Here is a 23,179-nt window from a genome sequence, read left to right as displayed (position 1 = left end):
TGTTGCTTTAGGTAGGAACATTTTCAGTTAAATACGTGTATTTTGTTTGTATATGTGTTGTTGTTGTTGTGTGGGTCGTCTTGAGTAGTTGCACATCTGAAAAAAACGTGTTGTATAAGTCATCTGTGGCTTTTGAGAAAATGACCCCTAATGATGACTAAAGGGCTATTTTGCTTTGGCGTTGAGAGAGACTGTCTACTTGGGGGAAGGGGTTTAAAATACATGGTTGTTTATTCACAAAAACACCAAAGCAAAGTCCTTTATATTATGCCTGGTTGATCTTGAAGGTCTGAAAGATTAACACATGCAAGTCTAAGTACAAAGATTCCTGGCCCTATTAAGTAGCATTAACTAAGTCTTCTTGTCTTTTTATTAACATTAACAGGTAAACAGTTCCTGTGTTTCTGTAACCACACCTATCTACATTTTAATTGAAATGATGCCCTTTCTATATTTAGAATTAAAGGTAAATGTTATTAATACCAACTTTCACTTATCGAACTGAAATACGTGTTTAATTGTGTAATAGTTTGTTTGCCTGGCAGCAAATACACAAGTGAGAACTGGGGCTCATTGAGTGGGTGGTCTGTCTGCATGGAGACGTAGCTATTAAACTGGACTTCTTCTCCCCTGGCTGGTATAAAATGTTACACTGGTTTTATGTTTTCCAGGGAAGAAGAGCAAAGGAAACAAGAGAACATAAACCAAAAACAACAAATATCTGATTTTATTGCTCATGTGTGCATGTGGGTCAAGTGGACAGGAAAGCAGTAGCTTCATGCACTATTAGTGGTCAATTTTCCTGATCAGACTCCATGCTTTCTCAATCACGTTTCCCCCCTTGAAATACTAAAGCTAAACTTATTTCTTTTATCTTAGTGTGAGGCATCATTTGTTATGACTGCCAAGAATAAGACTTACACCCAACATGGAGTCATTGTCGAAAGAACTGCAACATTTTGTCTTCAAGAACTCTTTAATAAAAGACAACTGTTACACCCTTGTAGAGAAGATTGAAACAGATACATAATACACACCATGTCATTGTTGCTCTTATATACACACACGCACATATTCGAGCGATTCCATACAAACATGTGTACACACACATACAAACAAAGTGACTAATCACTACTACTGATTATCTTTCATAACCAAATATACTTTACAAATGCTTTTTGGCCAATGGTACAGTACACTTTTGCACACAAAGAGGATGAGTTGGAATGCTTTAATGCATACGATATGATACAGGCTGTGCTGCAATGATCTACTGAGTGGAATGACAGTCTGAAAGATTCCCACGTTGAACCACAGCAGCAGGATATTACAGCTTGCTTTATGGATGAAAAAGAAACAGGAAGACTAGAGCAGAAAGAAGATAGAGGATATGAACAGTCACGGGTGAGCAAGTGAAAAGGAAATAGATGTAGGCAACAGGAGAGACTGGCTGGATGAGAAAGATCTTGAGGTGAAAGAGGTCAGCGGTGGGAGGTTAAAGTGTTCCTTCATCCAGCAGTTTGTTGATGCCATTGCAGATCTTTCTCAGAGAGAGTCTGTAGTCCTCTCCGTCCCCGTACAGCTCAGCTAGGAACTCCCCGTGGGCGAAATGGTTGAATACGTGGTCGATGCGTGCGTGTGATCGTGCGGTCAGATGCTGCTCGACCAGGGCGTGAAGCAGGTCCCTGCACTCCAGCAGGAGCTCTGACAGAATATTCCTGTCGAAGGTGTACTCCACCTCATAGAACGACACTGCAGTCATGGCCGCCTGGTTCATCTTCTTCTTGAAGCGCTCCACGGTTTCCAGCTCGTCTGAGCTGAACTGGTGGTTACGATACAGGATGCCGATCTTCAGGGCGATCTTGATGACGTCCTTGATGATCTTGTGAGCCTCCTTCTTGCTCTTGATGAACTCTCGGCTCGTCTTGTAGAGCTCGTCCAAGATCTCGCTGCTGGTGTCGTCTGTCAGCATGTTGGCCACCACCATGGTCGCCATCTTGCTCAGGATCTTTTTTTGGGCCTGTAGTGCCAGGGAGCGAGAGTTAAAGCTCTCCTGTCCTGAGAGGAGAGAAAAAAAGACCGGGTTAGTCATGAACGTTAAAATCACTTTTCTTTTTGAATGACGTGGAAAAAAAACTAGATTGTAGAATAAAAGATGCAATACAAGATACAAAATAATAGGATATGATAGCAAAACGAATATGAATCCAGGTGTTGAGTACATTATGTGATCTGGTAAACCAACTCTGTGGAAGAAGTAAACCCTGTTTTTAAGAGTTAAGGCTGGTGAATGAGGTCAATAGAAAGAAGAAGTAGATCATGTGTTGTGCCTTTAAGACACACTGAATGGATTTACTCAGGTAGGTTTTCATAACTACAGTATACTGTGTATTGGATAACGAGAAGACATTTCTAAAGAACTAAATAACTTTTCATGTTATTGACGTCTTTATCCACCGCTCTTAAATTTCATTACAGCATGTTTACATGTAACAGCTGACTTCCATCAGGCCAAACAGGCTTTTCCAACTCTGTTGACCCTTTGTTACATAAATATGAGCCCTTCCTTTCCCCAGTTTTCACTGTAAACACTTTGTCCTTGCATTAGGAACCATGAGCTAAAAATGAGCCTGGTCTAAAGTTACGATGTCTCACTTCGTCGAAGGTAGAAACAGATTTTTTTTTTTTTTTTTTTAACATTTGTTACACAACTAACTGTTGTGTAACAAAGTCAACAACTAACTGTTGTGTAACAAAGTCAACAACTAACTGTTGTGTAACAGGTCATTTGTAGCAGCATTTATGTGATATGAGTAAAAATGAAGGCATGGACTAATGAAAAGTGCACTCGGATGATTCAGTTTTTGGCATGAACCAACTCTGCATCTTATTCAGTGAACAGAAATTCTGCCAACTAAAAGAATCTTTCTGGACAAATTAGAAAGACTTTACCTTAAGAGAGTTTTTTTTATGGTTTTTTATAATAGTAACGTAAGTTTTAAATAGTAACAGAAGTAGCTTAACAGAGATCACAGTCAGAGCAAGCTTACGCCGGGGAGTACATGAAAAGCGGTAAAGCCGCATTCAGAGCAGGGCGGCGTCCTTCCTGGAGCTGCCTGTGCTGTGGTTGGCTGACTATGGGAGGAATGACAATCTGCTGGATAACATCAAACAGCTGTTCAACGATAGGAACCTCTCTGCACTCTGTCTCAGTGCGCTGTTAATGTAAAAGGTCCAGACTGATAGCAGTTCAAAGCTGTGTCCCACTGTTGTCACAATTTATCATAGAGGAGGTTTATCAAAGGCTGCCCGCCTCCTTATACAGCCATGACAGCAGTTTAACATTTGTATGTCTGAATGTGAGGAGTGGGAGGACAGAAAAAAGGTTTTTATTTAGGTGCCACCCAGCTACAAATTACACACCAGATAACTCCTTTTATGATTAAAGCTCAGGAAGGACTCCTCACTTTTTCCTGGGCACACTGTCAGCCTCCTCCTCCTCCACAGAGAGAGAGAGAGACAGAAAGAGGGAGAGACACACAGAGCGAGAGGATGGGGGCGTCATGCCCAAAAAAAAAAAAAACAGCACATGAGCCCAAATTTACAGCAAATCACCTGCTGTTTTTATTAGAATTCTATTGAAGCAGACATCGACGTAACCACACAGACTTCACACCTTTACCACATCATCTGTGTGAGTTTATATAAGCTTTATTTCCGGTTACACAAGAGGTGGAAAGTCGCAGATAGTAGTGGGAAATCTTATCCCTGGCATTTCATGCGAGTGTGCTGAAGTGACATTTCATGTTGGTCTAAAGCTGAATGACATTTCGTGCACATGTACTTAGCCTGCCATGACATTTATGTCCCAATAACATTAGGTCTGATGCACTGCTCATGCACAGCTTTACAAAGTGGGGATGTTGTCTATTTAAGTGGAGAAGATAAGAACGAACAGGTCATTCATCATTTAAAAAAAAAAGCACCTCTGAACAAATGATGACTCAGTTTTAAATGAGTGAACTGAAGTAAGATGAGTTTTATAACTAAGTATGTAAAAGTAGCTTCATTGACAAATATTTGCATCCACATTAACACGCTCAGTAACCAGTTCCTTTTAAATCCAAAATGCTCTCAGCTGAGGCATCCTGCAGAGTTAAACTTATCAAAATCTAAATTTTCCAGTTGAATTAATGTCTGCAAACCTTGACTAGCATGTGTACAATGAATAGAAGATAAATAGTTCCGTTTCTTTGAGTTAATCACTCACTAGTTGACAAGTATTTAACTTCAACTGAGTTAGGAAAAGAATCAGATTAACCTGTTTATAGTACACCGTAAGTAAACTTTCTGCAACATCTAGCAGACTCCAAGACAATCTCCAGTCACCATCACTCTGACAGAAATGAGTGTCTCATCCTTGTAGGCTGCTCTTCAGAGGCTGCTCTAAAAGACATGAAATGAAACTCATACGGCCTGAGGTGACAACCTGAATAAAGGCAGCAACATGCTGGTTTCCCTGATATATGAAAAGCAACACATAACTGTGGCTCTCATTAGCCAGATCAGTGTCTTTCATAAACAGGCTCTCTTTGTCACTGTTATTTCCTGTTTCTCTGAAGCAGCTCTTTGTCCCAGGGAGCCTCTGATATTCAAAAACCCGTCTGGATAGATTTCTGAAACCCTGGCACACTGATAAAGGTGACAGATTCCTCCATAAAGCCGGCCTTGTCAGACCAGTGGTTGGGCACTCTACTTGGATTTGGACCCTACCCATACGGGGGGAAAATCAGTAATCACTTTTTAAATGGATTACAAGCAAATGAACAGAGATCTGCATTTTAAGAAGAGTTTGACGTGTGAGTGAAAAGAGTTTAGCATGAAAGCAACCGGTTTAATCTTTTTTAATGCAGAGCTAAAAGTGGACTAATTATTCTTCCACCGCCTCTCCCCCCCCTCCACACAGCCTGGAGCCTGTTTCTGAGGACCAGCAGGTGGCTATCGCCTCACTTGCCTTGACCCCTGTCTCAAGTCTGTTTGCACATTTCAGAGTGGTGAGAAATGTAAGCAAAAATGCCGGAGTGTGGGGGTTAAAAAAATACTGTGAAGAATGGACATGAGGCTGTTTGAGGTGTGAGTCAGAGTGCTGGGAGGAGGAGGCTGATTCAGAGGCTGGCTGGAGAATTTAGCACATACAGTAAGTGAGGGTAGATGGTTATGAGTGTGTGCATGGGCTTTAAAAAGTCTGAGCTCTGTTACATAGAGCCGTCGCCCAGAGGCTGAGATGAGTGACATGCATGAACCAGGGTGTCATATTGAGTTAGAGAAGAGTCAAAGCTGTCAGGGCAGTGCTGGCCAGAATACTGTTACTTATCCCTCTCTTGTTTTCACACTGTCTCTCCTGCCTGCTCATTATTTTCACTTCATCACTTGTCCTCAAGTGTGAAGCTTTCACAAAATAAAGTGGGTATTCTCTACTGTGAGTAGGATGAGGTTACTGAAAACCTATTCCCACATGGCCAAAGCCATTGGCCCATCAGTTGGGTTACATAAGCAGAGTGTTTTTGGGAGTTGGTGAAGTTTACTTTTAACATCAGGATTAGTAAGGTGCTTGCTGCTCTCTGGCAGTGGCTGTTGACCAGACAGTCTCTCTTTGTTCCGGCTGATGTTTTTAGAGTGCTGAGTCAACAGTTTCTGCTGCGCCGCATCAGAACATACATCCAGTGTGGAACATGGAGAGAAGCCAAACCTGCTCTGCTAAAGGTGGCGGTCTGCAAAAAAACAAACATCTGGACCGATTTTCTTTCCTTTCACTCAGAGACACTTGTATGAAGGGAAGGACATTTAGGTTAATATGCTTATGTTCTTCCCAGTGGATATTTATGGCATATTAGCATTTGCATACACAATAACAGCATCTTATCTTCCTGCCCAACATTGACTGTGCTGTGTGTTGTAACAGCTGTGCACATATGACCATATACCGTAAATTCCGTACTATTGAGCGCACCTGGATATAAGCCGCACCGGCTAAAAATAAGTAAATAAATGTATTTGTACATATATAAGCCGCACTTGATTATAAGCCGCAGGTGTCCACGCTATAACAAGAGCTATTTACACAGACGTAGGCTACCGGTAACATCCGCAAATACTGTAGCGTCCGTACGGACGTTAAAGGACGACGAGAGCGTTCAAATAATAACTTAATAACCCGATCACTGTCGGCCGTGACCACGCCGTTTACAGCAGAGAGCAACACATAACTTGCCGTAACAATCCAACTCTCTCCCCCAGCGTTCTCTCATACAGCCACTCAACACGTTCTCGCTGGTGCATTCACTGACTCTCCACATAATCGGAATTATGAACACATTATCAACTACTGACTTTACAACATGAACCGTTACAATACGAAGCCTAGCCGACGGTGTCTGTAACACGGCTGATGAAAAAGATGACCGTAATATATTTCACAAGAAAAAGTCCATCCATTCACTGCCTCAGAATGACTTCATTACTCACTTCCTCAGTCTCTGTTGTCGCTGTCAGTGTCATCTTAACGTGCAGCAGCTCTGTTAGCTTCTTTGACAGCCAGGTCGATCGCCTTTAACTTGAAAGCTGCATCATATGTATTTCTCCGTGTGTTTTCCATCATGAGGGTGCGTGCATGAAGCGCAAAATGACTGATATTAAGATCCGACGTGACGAAGTCAAATGTTTTTGCGGCAGAAGCTCATTGTCCCCCATAAAAAATCCATGCATTAGTCGCACCGGAGTAGAAGCCGCAGTGCTCGAAGTGTGAGAAAAAAGTAGCGGCTTATAGTCCGGAATTTACGGTAGTTTGGCACCAAGATGCACCAAAAGTTCAGTAATGACAACTTTGACAGTAGCTTTCATGAGCTGTTTTTGGTGCAGCCAATAAAAGAAAGATGAACAGTAAACACAACATGTTGATGGATTAAAATGTATTTTGTCTGGGGATCAGTCATCAATATATTTGTTTGGTGAAATAACACATTTTTTTCTCTGGCCAACAAAGGAACTGTCTGTTGAATCCTAACCGGCAAACATATCCCAAGATTCATGGTGCACCAAGTAAAACAAGCCGGCAGAACTAGGCTACTTGATGTGAGTTATGTAAGCCAGTTCTGGTACAGCTGTTGAAGTTCCTAGGCAACAGGGGTGATGCCTAGAAATGGAAGGTAAAGGGTGGGGACGCTGGTGAGCAGTATAGGAAATCCTGTAAAGGCTGACCAGTTCTTGTTAGCCTGAGTAGTCTATGCAGGCTATGAAGACTTTGTCCTTAGAAGGAATTTTACCTCTGAAATGACACACAGCTCTGGAATACAACGCAACAACATTAGGCTCCCTATCTAATATAAGGCTTCAGAGAAGAGATTATTAGCTTAGATTAACAACATAGACCTTTATCTCTGACTCACCCATGCAAACATACCAGCTCTTCTAACCAGAAAAGGCAGATAGTCCACAGTCTTATAAACAAAACCTTTAAGGCAATATATCCACAACCTTTATACAAGTAAATTTAACACTTAATGACTTTCTAATCTGGTCATTTTCTTCAAAGTGAGGGGCCGCTGGGATGTGAGACGGGTCCTGAGGTTTGTTTTGGTCCCGTTCCAAAGTAACCAGAGGAATGAACCATTAGCAGGACCAGCAGCTAACACTGACGAGGTTCGACTGGCCTATACTGAGTCAATGCTGGAGGCAGTTGTGTTCCCCTCAACCGGAATGCTGCAGAACACACGCATGGGGAGAGCGTCCTTCAGGGTTTTTTTTTTTTGGTTTGTTATTCTGGTCTTGATAGAATAAAAAACGTTTAGATTAGTCATCAAAACAATTTAGAGGCAAGCTTGTTTACAACAATAATCCCTTCTATTGATGGTGATAACTGAATAGATCTGTGTACAAAACAGGCAAGGTAAGATGACAGACAACAATGGTACTACCACATTAAATACGTCAAGCTGAATGCTCAGACAATAGGTTGCTGATTTGGAAACTTCAATGTGTATAACTGAATGGATATGTATGTAAAATTGAATTGTGAAAATCATAAATAATGTACGACACTCAAAACTCCAGCACATGAAAGGAAAATTAGCCTGCATGGCTAAATCTGGCATTTTTACATGTGTGACGTTGTTGCTCTTGGCAAATTAATGTGCATTGTCCCTTTTCAATAAATAAAATTTAAAAAATAAATACAGCTATAGATAAAAAAAAAATAATCAGCATGCAAAGCCAAAAGAGCCTGAAAAAAATTGTGATGTCTCACATCATGTTCTCTGATTTCCTCCCTGAAAGCTGTGAGATGGTGAAAATGTTTATTTATTTCTTTATTTATTTTACAATTCAGAGCTTTTGAAAAACTATTGGTCCTAACTCAGGCAGACACAAACACACACTAACACATACATGAGAAACACAATGTCTGACCAGTTGGTCCCTGTGGGAGGTTGCTACTGACAACATGCTGCATGTTTAGCGTGGACACACCAGGTCACACTCCCTGAACAGGTGCATGGGTGTGTTTTGTTTTATTTCCTGAGAGACTCAGATTACATGTTCATCACAGGCGCATACACAACACACACACAGGTGTTTAGACATCAGGGTTACATCTGGTGAATGTGTGAGAGAAAAAGAGGGGGAAGAACACACACACACACACACACACACACACACACACACACACACATCTGCATACTGCATCGCTCATGCCACCCTCCCTCTAAACATTATCACTTCAAACAGTAAAAGTTGCTGACGTACAAACGAGCTCAGAGATACAGAAAGGTGGGAAAGATGAGGAGTGAGATTGATGTGTGACGGCTTCCTTGTTGCTGATTTCTACCACACTTTCTCTACTTTCTTTTATTTCCATGTGCAAGCTATTTTCCATGATATAACTGAATAGCCAAAACAGGCCAAGTCATTCTTTGCACCCTGTAAATGCAAAAACACATTTTCCTTTTCACATATATTCTTTTTACAAGGGGAACAGTAACAGTGTAAATCCCCTTGGCCTCATGTGTACTGTAAAGCTGGACATTAAAAGGTCTACTGCTCATACAAGATAGACGCTAAATCGTGCAACTTTATTGGCAAAAACTCCCAAAGAAAAGTCCTTCATAATAAAATCTTTCACTCATCAGCACTGCCATTTTACAGAGCGAAAACTCTGTAAAATGGAAAAAAAAAAAAAAGTGTTTCTGCCAAACAGAAGCGACAGCTTGACTTCCTCTTCTCTTTACTGTGGCTCTTGTGCTTTGGGTTTCTAATAAGGAGTCACTGCAGACTCTCTCTGGCTGCCTCATAAGACTAAAGAACAACAATGGAGTGGGTCCTCCAGCAATAGTAAGAGGGGTTTTTAATAGCCTGCAGGATTTGTGTTTAGCAAGAGAGAGGCCAGTGGACTGGAGTGGGGAGCAGGGGATGGTGTTGTGTGCCAGCTGGTACCAGAGCTTGACAGGCGGAGATAGAGGAAGGATATATCTAGGTTTTGTGTTTATCTCTAGGCCCCCACACACATGCACACAGACATATAGTAAACAGAGTGTGCTGATAATTGTCACCATACTGTTCTTCACAAAAAAAAAAGAGCCGCAGAAGCATCCAGGCAGTTATAAACATGGAGAGTATTGATCTGCACAGGCTCCATGCTGCAGATTTGGACTCCCACAACTCTGATCGGACAATGACTCAAACATACCTCCCCTGCTCATACTCTCTTCTACTGTGTGTTTTTGGATCTAGCTGAAAGTAATAAAGATTGAGAAAGATGTGGTTTCTATTCGAGGACAGTGACAGAGTTCAGAGTAGTGCATGTTGTGCATTATTCATGACAACTAAAACGGACTCCGAGCCAGTTTCCAAAGGGCGCTGTGGCGTTAAAAGGGGTCATTCACCGTGCCATTACCAGCTGCTCAGGATGTAGAGCGGCACACAGACCTTTAGGGTTAATAAATAACTCCATTTTAATACTGTAATGACTCTCATTTGTGTGAAGTGGGGCTAAAGAGCGTGAAGTTCATCCTCTTTTGTAGAGGAGGATCATTTAATATGTCTGGCTGAAAGTAGACTGCTTACAGCTTACTCGAGCTGAACTGGAAGAAGGTAAAGGAGGGAAATGCAGGTTTTAAAATCTTACAGGAATCTTGTCATGTCAGCAAGATTTCATAGACCATGATGCAAATCAGTGATTATTTTTGTTGCTTTTTCATTTAGTTTGCTGTGTTGAAGTTTGTTTCCTGTCCCTGCTTAAAACTAATTGGTGTTTCTCTTTTACAGGGGTGAGGCACAAATCCCTGCATTCGATGAAGAACACTTGTGGGCAATAAGACAGAGAACATTTCAAATAAGCAAAATAATTAATGTGCAAGTAATACTTATGTTGATCATGTATCTCGTTAAAGTTGCTCTTATAACTACACTATTATGTTTAGGCTCAGTCCTGTAAATTTCCTTTTAAGGCTCTGTTTGTGGGAGGACAGTGTGCATTTGATCCAAATGTCTTCATTTGAAGTCTGGCCAATAGAAAGCAACAGATTTGTACTTGACTTGATAAATCTGTTGGTCTGATTTCACTGCCAATATTTGCTCATGGCAGATACATTTGTATCACTTGTACTTCTGCCAATAAACAGAAGATATAAACAGATAAATGCCAAAGATATGCTTATAAGTATGTTAATAATTGAGATTTTTTTTTCATTTCATCTAACAAATAAGCGCAGATATGTGTGTTTTATCTGTGATAATGTCCTGTTCAGCATAGGAGTTCATGAAAATAATAACTTTTGGTGTGTTTATGCTACAATTAAAACAATAGCTGAGCTCTCATTGGTGGATAGCTTTACAAAGAACATGGTTAAATGGCTTTGAATTTCGAAACATTTTATTGTCACACATACATAGATTTTAACTACCATGGATATTACCATGATGGACGTGAGTGAGATGAGGGAGACAGAGACCAACAGTAAGTATCTGTTAGATTTCGACCTCCTAACATGAGTGAACCTCCTCCCTGTCGGCAGAAGTCTAAACTCGGCATGCAGGGGGTGCTGAGGGTCTTCCAAGATGGCCTCTGCCTTCCGACTGCCTCTTACTTAAAAAATATGGCCGAGATCATTCAAGTCAATGCCAACACAATTGTTGGCAAAGTTTAAGAATATTTCCCAGCCTGCTTTTGTTTGTGATGTCGAGGTAACCAAACCAGCAGATCATCCCAATGGCTGCATGTAAGGATGTTGTGATTCCTGTATGCTAAAAATAAAAGCCATTAACGTTTCTCAACAAGGTCGATTAAGAAGTTTTGTCCAGGACGCTCTTGAAAAAGAGATTTTTATCTCAATGAGTTTCTCTTCCTGATAAAGGTAAAAAAAGATAAGATTGTAAGCTGACTTTGCTGTAAAACTGTTTGGTGCATGTATATATTTGTCTATATGTATAAATCGTGCGTGCTGGATAGTTTACGAGCTTCTGAAACATTTTCAGAGTTTGGTTAGGTAATATTTGATCCCTTCTTTCCAGGTGTATAAAAACTTTTAGCAGTACGCATGTGAACAATGGGGAGCAGAACTATGAATGCCCTGTGACTAATGCAACAATGTGCACCCTCATTCCCATATCTGAACAGTTATCACGTCTCAGACCTCTCCATGACCTGGTCTGTCTGTAAACACAGTAGGACATGTATGACTCATTTTATGAGCGTACTTACACCAGAAGAGATAGACTGCTAGTTTTCAACATGTTGGTTGTAGGATAGCTAATAAAAACATAATGTACTTATTTGGATAGATTTGGTCCTGGATAAGATCTAACCATTATGATTTATGATCTTTAAAACCTAAAATAAACCCTCTAACATCTATCCGTCTAGTGGGCTTGTAAGTGAAAGAAAAATGAATCTAAAGGGAATGGCCCACAAAAAAACACTCACCTGATGAAGATAGAAAAAGGCAAGTTGGCCATCACTAGACTTATTGGTATTCTCTGCATGGTCAGAATTTAGTTGCTTTTCTTTGATTGGTTGAATCTACATTACTGGAAAATGGATAATGGATATAAATCACTTTAAGAGAACTAGGTAGGACTGTTTCTCATTAATAGTAGAATGATTCATGCTAATGTTGCTGTAATGAAGAGGTCTGATGTACAGCTTGTTTAATCCTGAAGTGTATTTATCCTGGGACTCTGGTCTAAGTGTCTCTGCTGTGGCTAACAGTCCACAGAGAGGCACTTAGAAAGCTCTCTGAGTCAGGAGGGACACGGGAACAGATTGAGTTTGGCCTACGCACAGCTTTATTTAATGCCCTGTGCCTCGTCTCATTCTTTGTCTCTACTCTGACTCTTAGTTTAAATGGACGTGTCCCTATAGAGACGAACAAGAGAGACGAGGAAAATTGAAGCAGTGGCAGGAATTGTCTGATTGAGTTATGTTTCACTGGTTTGATCGCCTGTCACACGTAACGAGAGGGTGGAAAAGTAGGAGAGAGAGGGAGAGATGTCAGGGATTTGACCTCCACCTTTAACCCTGCTCTTGACTTTCATTATGATGACTCCTCGTTATGAAGACCAGAGTCAGGACTGGTCCTTAGAGGACAAGAAGTGGTATCCAGGACATCCTGTTAGGTTGCAGTGTGAACTGTAAGGCCCTGTGAGATCCCTAACCTCTAACCTCTCCTCTGCTGTAAAGCAAATGTCTTCACCAGCTGTGGTCTACTGTTGTTTAGCTGGTGAGGAGCCAGGTCACAGTGAGCTGGTTAAATGGGCATGGGAACTAGCTGGAGGCTGTTTCCTCTCTCTAAATCCTTCTGGGAGCTTCTCTGGAAAACTACTAAATAACGATCACCAACATACAAATCCTGTCAGGTTGGTGTTGGTTGAAAAATACTGTATTTCTACAGGACAACAAATGTGTTATTAATGTGTTACTATTGCATGTATTCAACCCATTAAGGATTCAAACTATATCAAGGTGTGACATGTACAGAGACATTCCTGAGCTGTCTCTGTTCGTGGGAAGATGACACAGTCACAATCTGGTAAAAGTTAAAAAAGTACATTTGTGAACCTCAATTATGCAAACACATGGGACACGTTTAGAAGATCTCACAATCAAGAGGACTGACACAAATCCATATAATACAATAAAAAGCTCAAACTTTTGCAGACTACTGTGAATGCTGAAAATTGTAAAGTTATCATTATTTAATTCATATTTTATTGTTGAATTAAGGCTGCAATAAAGCTGATCAGCAATCTACACATTTAGTCTGAAATTGATGGTCTCCTACCACTTATCTGGATTTTCATCATTCGATCAAAGATGTCGCTGAACAAATATGAACATTTCACCTTCATAGTTATTTCTCTAAAACCTTTTGCTTGTCAGTGATTAACCGTGTGGAGAATCAGACTTAAGGTAGGCTGTGGTGCTGGACAAAAAAATATTTTTCAAAGACAAGAAACGTGAAGTCTGCTCCCTCGAAGCTGCTCCATGAACATTTAACGGGAATTAATTCAACACTTTGGGCTCTTGCTCTTCATCAAACAACATACATGATGCTACTGTACTTCATACTTAACAGTATTGTGAACGAGGGTGAGATTTTTGTCTCTGGAAAATTCCTTGAATTTAATTGAATTTATTCAGATAGGCGTTCCTAACATGGAGAATATTACTACAACAGATGGGGGGTGTTGCTTGCTCTCTGCCTGGCTCTACATGCACTGACATTTTCATTGTATAAATACATGATTTATACTGCCGTTAAGGAAGCATCATCCTTTAACACCTTGTCTTTCTCCTCACTGGGTCCTTGTTTAATTTGCACAGCTACCTTCTGTTTATCTGTAATACACTGAGGAAAAAAACTTAATAATGAAAGTTCACCAATAACCATAGTGACTTTTTAAACACCAGTGTCAGCTTCCATCAGTCTTCACACACTTACTGTAAGCTGCACAGGAATGTGAGAAAGCAACAAAAATGCACTTTGATTGATGTGAGCAGTGAGAGATGCAGCTTAGAAAAAAAAGATCCTGTAGATAACTACCCCAAAGAGTCTTTTTATTCATTATATAGTGGCATTTCTTTTTTAGAAGGCTAGGTACAATTTGAGTCTGTGTGTTTATGTGCAGACTATAATGATAGACTGTCAGACTGAGGCCTAATAGAAAACAGAGAAGGATAAAATATTGTGGCCTCTTTGCTTACTTTATCAGGCCTGCACCACACTTGAAGGTTTTATTACGTTTTTATTCCCAAAAGAAATAAAGCTGTAAAAAAAAAAGCTTTTTAATGAGAATGAAAGATGGAAGGCAATGGAGCTGCAGTGTGTACATTTTCATTTCACACTATTCAGTCAAGTGAGCAAGAACACTGGTATGAAAGATGGACTCTTTGCTTGAAAAGTGCCTGAAAGTTTATAAAGGAGAGCTGTCTTTTTCTTTGTTTGAAATGAATACACAAACATGTTCCAGTCGTATTGGAAGTCTACAGATGTGCCACTTTGCTTAAAAGAAGCATGGATGAGTGATGGAAGGAGGGAAGCAGTAGGTGGGGGTGTTAAAGAAAGATAGATGTGTCCACATTCTGATGGTGACGCTCCTGTCAAAGTCTCTTTGCATCAGACGGAGACCCACACAGCATGGAAAACATCTTCCCACCATCAAATCTTTTTATATCATCCGCAGCTGTATGAGGAACCTGCTCTATTGTTTCTTTATCAAACATGAATCTCGTCTTTTCTTTTCTTCTCTGTCCATTTCTCACCAGATCTACAACACTGAGCCGAGCGTGAGTGGCAAGGAAGCAAGGGTTTTCCGGCCTGGGGTGAGTGGCTCCACTCATAGACCTCTGCCAAGTCTCAGCATGCGGTGGCATCGTTTACAAAGACTCGCAAACATGCCCGCATACACACACAAACCCCCGAACACACGTGCACGATCTTCTGGGTCTTGCCAGCTTTCCCCATCACTTTGGCCTCCTGGTTTGTTTACACGCTCACCCGCTTTAACTGGGTTCATGTTAAAAAGAGAAACTTCGAGCTACAAATGACCAGAAGTATAGCCTGTTAATGTTCATACTGACTCCCTAGCCGAGCATCCAAAACTCAATGGACCTTCTCATTAAGGGTCATAGAGGCTGAAACTATTTCCTTTCATGAATCTCATGAGGGTTGTACTAATGAGACAATTATTTGTTAGCAATTCATACAGTTCTGACCTTTTGGGTTGAAACCATAGACTAGTTTAAAAATGGTCATAGTCTCAGTGATGTCACCCATTCATTACTAAAGGGGAGTTTTAGTGCCCAATGACGGCAGCCGCCATATTGGCAGTGCTGTCTGAAACCTACTTTAAGTTTAAAACTACTCTTGGCAAACACTTACAAAGCTTTCACTTGCAGTCGGATCAGTCATTCATTATACATAACTCTGATTCCTCCAGAGATTAGGCAAACATAATGTCCTAATCGCAAGTCTCATAAGTTGTTGTTTTAATTATACATGGCGAGGTGTTTTCATTTAAGCTGTAAGTAAAGTAGCAGATGTTACAGCTTTGAAGACACAAGCAGACATAAACCCACAGTGAGTAAATAACAGGGAGTTATAAATGTTTGGGGGTACGATGGCTGACCCGGAAAAGGGGCGGAGTTTAAGATGTCAATTAAAAGGTCGCTTTTTTTTTTGATTGAAGTGTTAAAAATGGATCAACTTTGAACTTTGGCCCTGAAAGGCCTTCACTCTGTATGACACCCTGAAGTGGAAGCCAGAGTGCTGCTGCTCTCTTCGCTGCCAACCCACCACTAACTAATGACCAGGAAATAACTGTGGTTCCCTCACACATTGGTAGATTTGGTTCTGACTTTCAGTGTCTGCATTCCTTCTCTTAACCTAACCCTCTCCACTAAATCTAATCCTTCCATGAGTTAATTAAAATCCCAGCCTTTAAGGATGTGTGTGCCAAGGTTTTGTCTCTCTCTGCTGCCATTTGTACCAATAAAAGACTTAAATCCACAAAAGTAATTGCGTAATGTTCTCCTTCTGCTTTTGCTGTCTCGTACCTCCGAGGAGCAAAAAGCTTTAAAGGAACAATAAAAGGCCCTCACTTTGATTTTTACTGCTACATTAGTTATTGTCATATACTGTATTATGCTGGAGGTGTTGTGCATTTTCCTACCCCAACCTTGATAATGCTATTATCAGCACTGTTCAGATGAGTTGTGCCAGAGTTAAGTGTGAAATGCTTTGTGTGTAATTGCCTCCTACTCGACCTCACTTGCTGGTAACTTTTTTGCAGCCGTAATAGGCAAGTGGAAGAGGAAAAGTCTCCATTTAACTTGATTTAATCTGCATTTAAGGTTATATTAGGAGGAAGTTGGCAAGACAAGCGCAGACTGCAGCGGCCTCCATAAATACGTCAGACTTGGACTGAGATGAAAAAGGAAACAATACCTAAGAAAACTGATACTTTCCTAAAAATGTCCACACAGATTTAAAAAAAACCAACAAACATTCAAAGGCCTGCGTCATAGCTCTTCAGTTTCTATATACCTGAACACGCTCAACGCTCCACTGACGCCACTATAGCCTTCTCTTAAGACACACTGCCCTCCCTCAGACAGCCCCTCTCCTCTCACTCCAGGCGCCACTGGTGACTGTTTGCTTTTCTCCGACTGGCCCTCCAGCAAAACCACAGCCTCCTCCTCCTCCTCCTGCGTGTGTCTACGAGGCCTCGTCGAAATGCCTCTGTGGTCTAATTCCATGTTTCAGTAATGGCTCAGTCGTGGGGAAACAATTCCCTTTCCAAATGTCCCACAAACACTATGAAATGCCACAGAATTATTGTGTTAGCACATGCATGTGCGTACAAGGGTAATACACACTCGCACAGTGGTCAGTAACCTGGAGTTTTAGTTTAAAGCTGCAGCTAGAAGGAAAAAGGCTTTCTCCTGAGTCGTCTTTTCCACTTACTGCTTCACTCCTGACTTTTTTTTTCTAAGTTCCTGTTACAGTTTTCCAGAACCAGCTCCTAGTGTGTGTCTGTGTGTGTGTGTGTGTGTGTGTGTGTGTGTGTGTGTGTGTGTGAGTGTAGATGGCTGGTGCACATTTTCCATCTGTGAGCCAGATTAAAGGCGGAGGAGGAAAAATAATTCAGGGATGCATGTGTTCGGAGAGCACAAGAAGGAGCCAGAAGAGTGCGGGTACTTTTCAGCGTGTGTGCATCTGTAGATGGGAGTGTTACACTCTGCCTGTCTCTCATGTGTGAGGCATGTGGTCTGTCTGCCAGCATAGCAATCATGAGGCAGAAGCTCTCCTCTGATTGCCGGGTACTCCTGGGTTGGCCTCATTCAGCAGCCATTTTTATCAAAGATCAAGTGTTTGTGGAAGTGTTGAAAAATGGCGATTAACTGAAGTTCTTGTTAGTTTGAATACAGAAATTGATGACCTGGCTGAAGATTACATTTCAGTTTTGTCATCAAACATCTGCAGTTTTTTTGTTTGTTTGTAATGGAACCACAGCGACAGCCCCTTGTGCACTCATGATCCTTATGGCTGTTATTACAACAGCAACACAGTTTCTGCTTTCCATAGAAAGGCTGAAGGAGCCACGAACGGCTGGAAATAGCTTTACAGATGGCAGATCGGCTTTTGGTGTTAAAGTGAGTCTCATTGCCATGATGAATCAGCCAAAAGTAGACTGTGGGCTGATAATTCACCAACATAATGTCAGACCATTTCAAAATCTTTTTTGAAATCACCGTTCAATATTCAGAGAAATATCTGTATATAGTCTTTGTTAAGTGCAACATGGACTCTTCCATTACTGAAGAAAAGCAGGTATGTTGACAGTCAGCTTCACTTTGACTGACTTTGGTTCATTCAGCTTCTGTGCTCCACAGGAAGGAAACTCAGGGCTGCTGGATGAATCAGCTTGGAGGTATTGTCAGTGGCATGTTCACTGCATGACTGGATAATTATGGGGACACATGTATGTCTTCTGTGTAAAATCTACAGGGTGTTTCTTTCACTTGAACTACACTTATGAGTACTGTGGCGAGCACTTGTTTCCTTACAAATAAAGACAGGAAAAGGTGGAGAAGAGAAAGGAACTCTTGCACTCCACAGTCACAGTTCTTTCTATCAATAATAACCTGTTAAAAAAAACTTAAAAGTACAATTTTGTGTAAATGTTCTTGCATTCTTATTGTGAAAAAGCCAAATAAATGTGAAGTCACACTGAATAATTCCCACCGCAGTCCAAAAGTGTAAGTAGCAAAACTTTCATTTCAGGCACTTCAGCAGCAGCAGTGATCATATTTTGATGTCAGCTCTAAAAATGAAAGTGCAACAGTTCCACAGCTAAACTGTAAAATCTGAAGAACTATCTACACTTACCAAAAAAAAATCTGCAGGAAGGAAAACAACCTTAAAAAACAGAGAACTCGCCCTCTCCTGAGGGCCCTGTTTATTTTTGCTGTTACGAGGAGAAAAAAAAAAAGGGTAATAAGTGTAATATCTTCTGTATTCACTATTGTATTCCCAACCAAAAAAGATTAATCAAAAAAACAAAAAAACAAAAAAAACAGAGAACTCAAGACACACTTGATGTTCAAGCTTTATTTTAAAGGTGAAATTTCTCAAAGTTCATTTAATGAAATGCTGATGTTGGAGCCCAACAAGATGACTTAAATGAATACATACTGCTTTGAATGTGTGCATTGTTCTTGACGGTTCCTTTAATGACAACAAAACACATATTATCCTTTTCATGTACATCCATGCATTAAAGATCAAAGAACTTTCTCCTGAGGGTATATAGTAAAGCAGTGCACCTCTCTATGTAATTTCAGTATCCTAGCAACAATATTCTCATAAATAAAACCATTTCAACACATTATGCGTTTTCTTGGCTTTTCATGTTGAAAACTCAACCTCACGAGTTTGACTTAAAGACAGCGTCGCCTGCGGCTGAATGGGCCGAGGTCAGGAATGATCCCTGGGGGGTTTCAGAAAGCAATGTGGGAAGAGTAGAATTAAAGAACAAAACAACAGCGAGGGAGGTTCAGGAATGAACCAAAGATCATTAATTAATAATAAAGAGAGCAGCTGAGGTTGGAGCTCTATGTTTAAGAGAACATAGAGCTCTTCATATATATATATATATAACTCAAACCACTAACAGCTCAAGGGCAGAGGAGAAGACTGAAGGGTCAAAGCCTCGAGAAACAAAACACCACAATGTTTACACTGCTCAAGTTTTGTGCCAGAGAACAATCAATCAACAATCCCTCATCTACAAATCTAGAGATAAGGGTCATGTTTGTGTACAGTAACACTTTGAAAATACTTACAATGCGAGTCTATGTGTGTACTACTTACGGTACTTGTTAAGACAGTTGCCCTCATTCAGGGAGCCATACCTCTTTTTTCACAGTAACACTGCAGCACTGACACAAAGCATGATGCATTTTGAGTGTGATTCTGCTTCTCTCCTCACATCACCCTTACGTTTCAGGAGGTGCCACATAATAATTTGGCTTAAAAAAATACAAGTTTGACAGAGTTAATCCCTCTTGGACTATAAACTGAACATTGCTGAGAGCTTTGACGGACCACAGCATCAACGTTAAAATAAATATTGTTTCCAGGATTCTTCTCAGGCCCCCTCCATGGAAAACATTGTGCATCCCCTCACATGCACGTAATGTTTAAAGCCTCTGTCTCTGCAGGTTGGCTAGGTCAACCAACCATGTCTTCTTAAAAAAAAAAGACCCAAGTGAGTTCAGCATACCAAGATCTTTCTGTTATCTGGTTCACGAACCATAACTAAAGTGATTGCACAAGGCAGTCATATGATGTTTGTTTTTGGATCTGTAGGTGAACTCTGTAGAGAAAACAGACGGGTAAAGTTGTTAAGCTCCATCAAAAGGTTATAAATACTTTTCTTTGATTAAATTCAGTTGTTTAACTAAATTAACTTAACTTTGTTAGATGTATTTTTACTGAATATGAAAGTCTAGAAGCATTTTTAAAGCTTCAACTCGGCCGGTGTCAGATATATTGATTTAAAATCAAAATTTGAAGCTGTAGTGATGATTCTAGATAAGTCAATTCAATGCCTTATAAAGATCTGTTTGAGTGACTAGTCAAAAAGCTAAGAAACACTCATAAAACAGACCAAATTAAGCAAAAAGTATAATTTATAATTGTCTGCCGGTTAGCAGCTTGGTTTGTCGAGTGTGGCTAATGTTAGCAGTACAAGCATCGGCAGCCTTCGTTTCTCCTTGTAGGTTAATAACCCTCGGATACATGCATTTTTAGCTCCAGTGTCAACAAACAAACAAAATAATACTAGATGCACTGCTCCTACAAGATGCTATCTGGGGATTGGAGTTTGTAGAGAAGGCCTATTAGCTGGTGCTACAGCGCCAAGTAATGGCGGTGACTTTATTTCCGCTTCGACATACATTTGTTAACTTTGAAGGCCAACAGTAGTGCGTTTAACTGACTATTAATTCTGAGTGACAACAATTAATTCCCTACACATTTCTGACAAGTAAGCTCCCTGTCATATCTTATTCATACAACAACTGCATGGCAAAGTGCTTTTATTTATCATTTATGATAATTTCAGCAAGAAGCACAATGAATACTTCTCAAATTCAAAATCAAAGTATTCCTGCTTGTCTCTTTCCTCCTCCCTTTTCAAAGTGCACCACCCACCCAGAGAACTGATTGGTCAGTACATTCAACGCTATTACAGAGGCTGATCTCTCATCAGTGCTTCTGGGCAGGTTAGAAGTGCACCACAAGTTCTTACTGTGGTTAGATGCCCACATAAGAAATGAAGTCTTAACCTCACAGTGCCTGTCTGAAATCAGCAGTGGCTGCAGATATGTCATAGTCCACTGAGGATGCATTTAAAGCTTTTTGGCTCTTCTATTAAGGTTCCTCTCCCTTTGCAAATGGACCAAAAGACAGACAGACAATGGACCAGATGGACAGACAGATGGTTGGAGATCATCAGAGCATCATTAACATGCTAGGCTCTACAACTTCAAATAAACAAAAACACAGCCGCACCATCACAAACATGGGACCCTCTCCAACTAGGGCAACAATAGACTCATTAAATATAGCCTCCATTATTTGACACCTAAAGCAGTTTACAGATGCATACATTTACTAAATATTTACAAAAGGTGTGGGAAAGAACATCTAGTATATCATTATCTTGGCCCGTATAATCATTGAAGGAATTGCAGAGGCAAAATATTTTTATTTTTGATTAAACAAATGATAGCTGCTCTGCCAATTTCCCTGCCAATTTGCATCACTGCGTCACTGCTTACGATATCTTACAGGCTTATAAAGAGAGTTACATACAGAGAAGAAGTGGACAGAAGTGAATCCCAACCATATATGTGACAGATGGGAATTTATTCAGGGGGAACTCATAGGTTTCTAAAAGAGGATAAAGTAACATAGAAAAAACAAAAAGAAAAACTTTGAAGCCTATCTAATGTACCCAAAGTTGGTTTGCTGCAGCAGGTTATGAAAAGCCTCCCGAAGACACATTTGATTCATGATCTTTGGTCTCAACTCTATCTACAGACGGTTGTCTCATCTCCTAGCTTGCATTATCCACAGGATCACAGTTCAATAAATCGCCCACATGAGAGGAATGCATGAAAAAAATCCCAAAGAGAACTTCAAGAGGGTGAGTGTTTCTGCAAGAGTCCAACTGTTCACCCTCGTCATTCCAAGAAATTTTTGCCCTGTACTCTGACACCATAAAACATCTCCAGCAGAACTGATTTAAGAAACAGCAGAACTTCAAGCCCACTAAATCCAAACATTCTCATGTTCATGCCTGAGTGTTTGATGAGAAAAAAGAAGAGGAGTTTGCACATTTGCAGAGACTGTTCTGTCTCTGTGTTCATGCTGGATGTGTTGATGAACTAACTGTCTGCACGTGTCGGAGCTTGTCTGTTCCTGGTGGTGACTGAGTCGGCTTTCATCCGCACTCACAGCGAGGTTCCACCAGTCACCAGCATCAGAGTGTACATGCATCACAGTACGTGTCTTTGCTGCATCTCAGAAGTGATCACCCACAGATAGATACTGGATAAAGTGACTCTTAAAGTTGGAAATCAGTTGAGTCTCTCAGTATTTCTAATATTATGAGATTTATGCAAACTACAGATCAGTGCAAGAAATGTGCAGTTAGATAATTGCTGTCGATAAAGGATGTGTCTGTGGAATTATAAAAGTTCTTAAAAAAGAAAGCAAGAACTCACTGATCCTTGGAATAAACTAAAAATACTGCACTGTTGTGCGTTACGCTTTTTTATCCAAAATATATCCAAAAACGATGTTTTAGTCATAGTTGTGTTCATTTTGAGTCTTACCTGGAGAGAGGTCTCCGTCGCTCTGCTCTCCGGAGTCTGAATCCATCTTCTCCTGCAGGACGCTCAGAGGCTTCAGACGCTCTGTCTTATTCCTCTTTCTCTTTCTTCCCTTCCCTCTTCAGGGATTCTTCTGACTTCTTATCCCAGAGAAAAAAAAAAAGAATTAATGCAATGGGGTTTTTTTTTCTTCCTCCTGTTGGCTAAGGTAAACTTCCCCTCCCAGCCTGAATCACTGCAGCTGTGAGAGGAATGCTACTAGGCTGACTTGCTGAGCTGTCCTCCTTTTCCTTTAGCTCCCTTCTCCTCTCCTGACTCTCTCAGTTCCCCTCTTTCCATCTCCCTCTCATTTACTTTCCCTCCCCTCGCTCACTTTCGGCCCGTCCCCCTCTCTGTTTCTCCCTCCCATGTCCCTTCCACTCGGTCCCTCCTCCTCCTCCTCCTCCTCCTCCTCTCATTCGGCGCTGTCACACTCAGCCTCTTCACGCTCTCTCCTCTCAAATTCTTTCTCTACCTCTTTCTGTATGCTGTAAGTGCTGTCTCTTCCCCTCTCTCTCTCTTCCTCTCTCCCTCCCTCTCTCTGTCTCTGGGTAAGAGAGCAGCCTGTGTTTTAGCAGAGAAGTGAGAGAGTCTCATTCATGGCAACTTGAAATTCATCTCCAGCAGTAAAAATCCCATGACCCCTTGTTACTGTTATAAAATCAGTCAGTAAAGGTCTATTGTGGT

The 23,179-nt window shown here is 40.8% G+C and overlaps 1 protein-coding gene across 1 annotated transcript; it reads right to left on the bottom strand.

Annotated features, from left to right (window-relative positions):
• Positions 1 to 940: 940 nt before the first annotated feature.
• tnfaip8l3 (tumor necrosis factor, alpha-induced protein 8-like 3) lies at positions 941 to 22,915 on the bottom strand. The gene is made up of 2 exons (XM_079340198.1): positions 22,457 to 22,915; positions 941 to 2,058 (listed from the first exon to the last, which is right to left on the bottom strand). The coding sequence occupies exons 1-2, from the start codon at positions 22,500 to 22,502 to the stop codon at positions 1,496 to 1,498; spliced, it is 609 nt and encodes a 202-aa protein (XP_079196324.1). The 5' UTR covers positions 22,503 to 22,915; the 3' UTR covers positions 941 to 1,495.
• Positions 22,916 to 23,179: the final 264 nt, after the last annotated feature.

The sequence above is a fragment of the Symphodus melops genome, assembly GCF_947650265.1.
Source record: "Symphodus melops genome assembly, chromosome: 3".
Classification (NCBI taxonomy): Eukaryota; Metazoa; Chordata; class Actinopteri; order Labriformes; family Labridae; genus Symphodus; species Symphodus melops.
The sequence above is the reverse complement of the archived record's forward strand: the minus strand, read 5'-3'. Positions and strand labels throughout refer to the sequence as shown.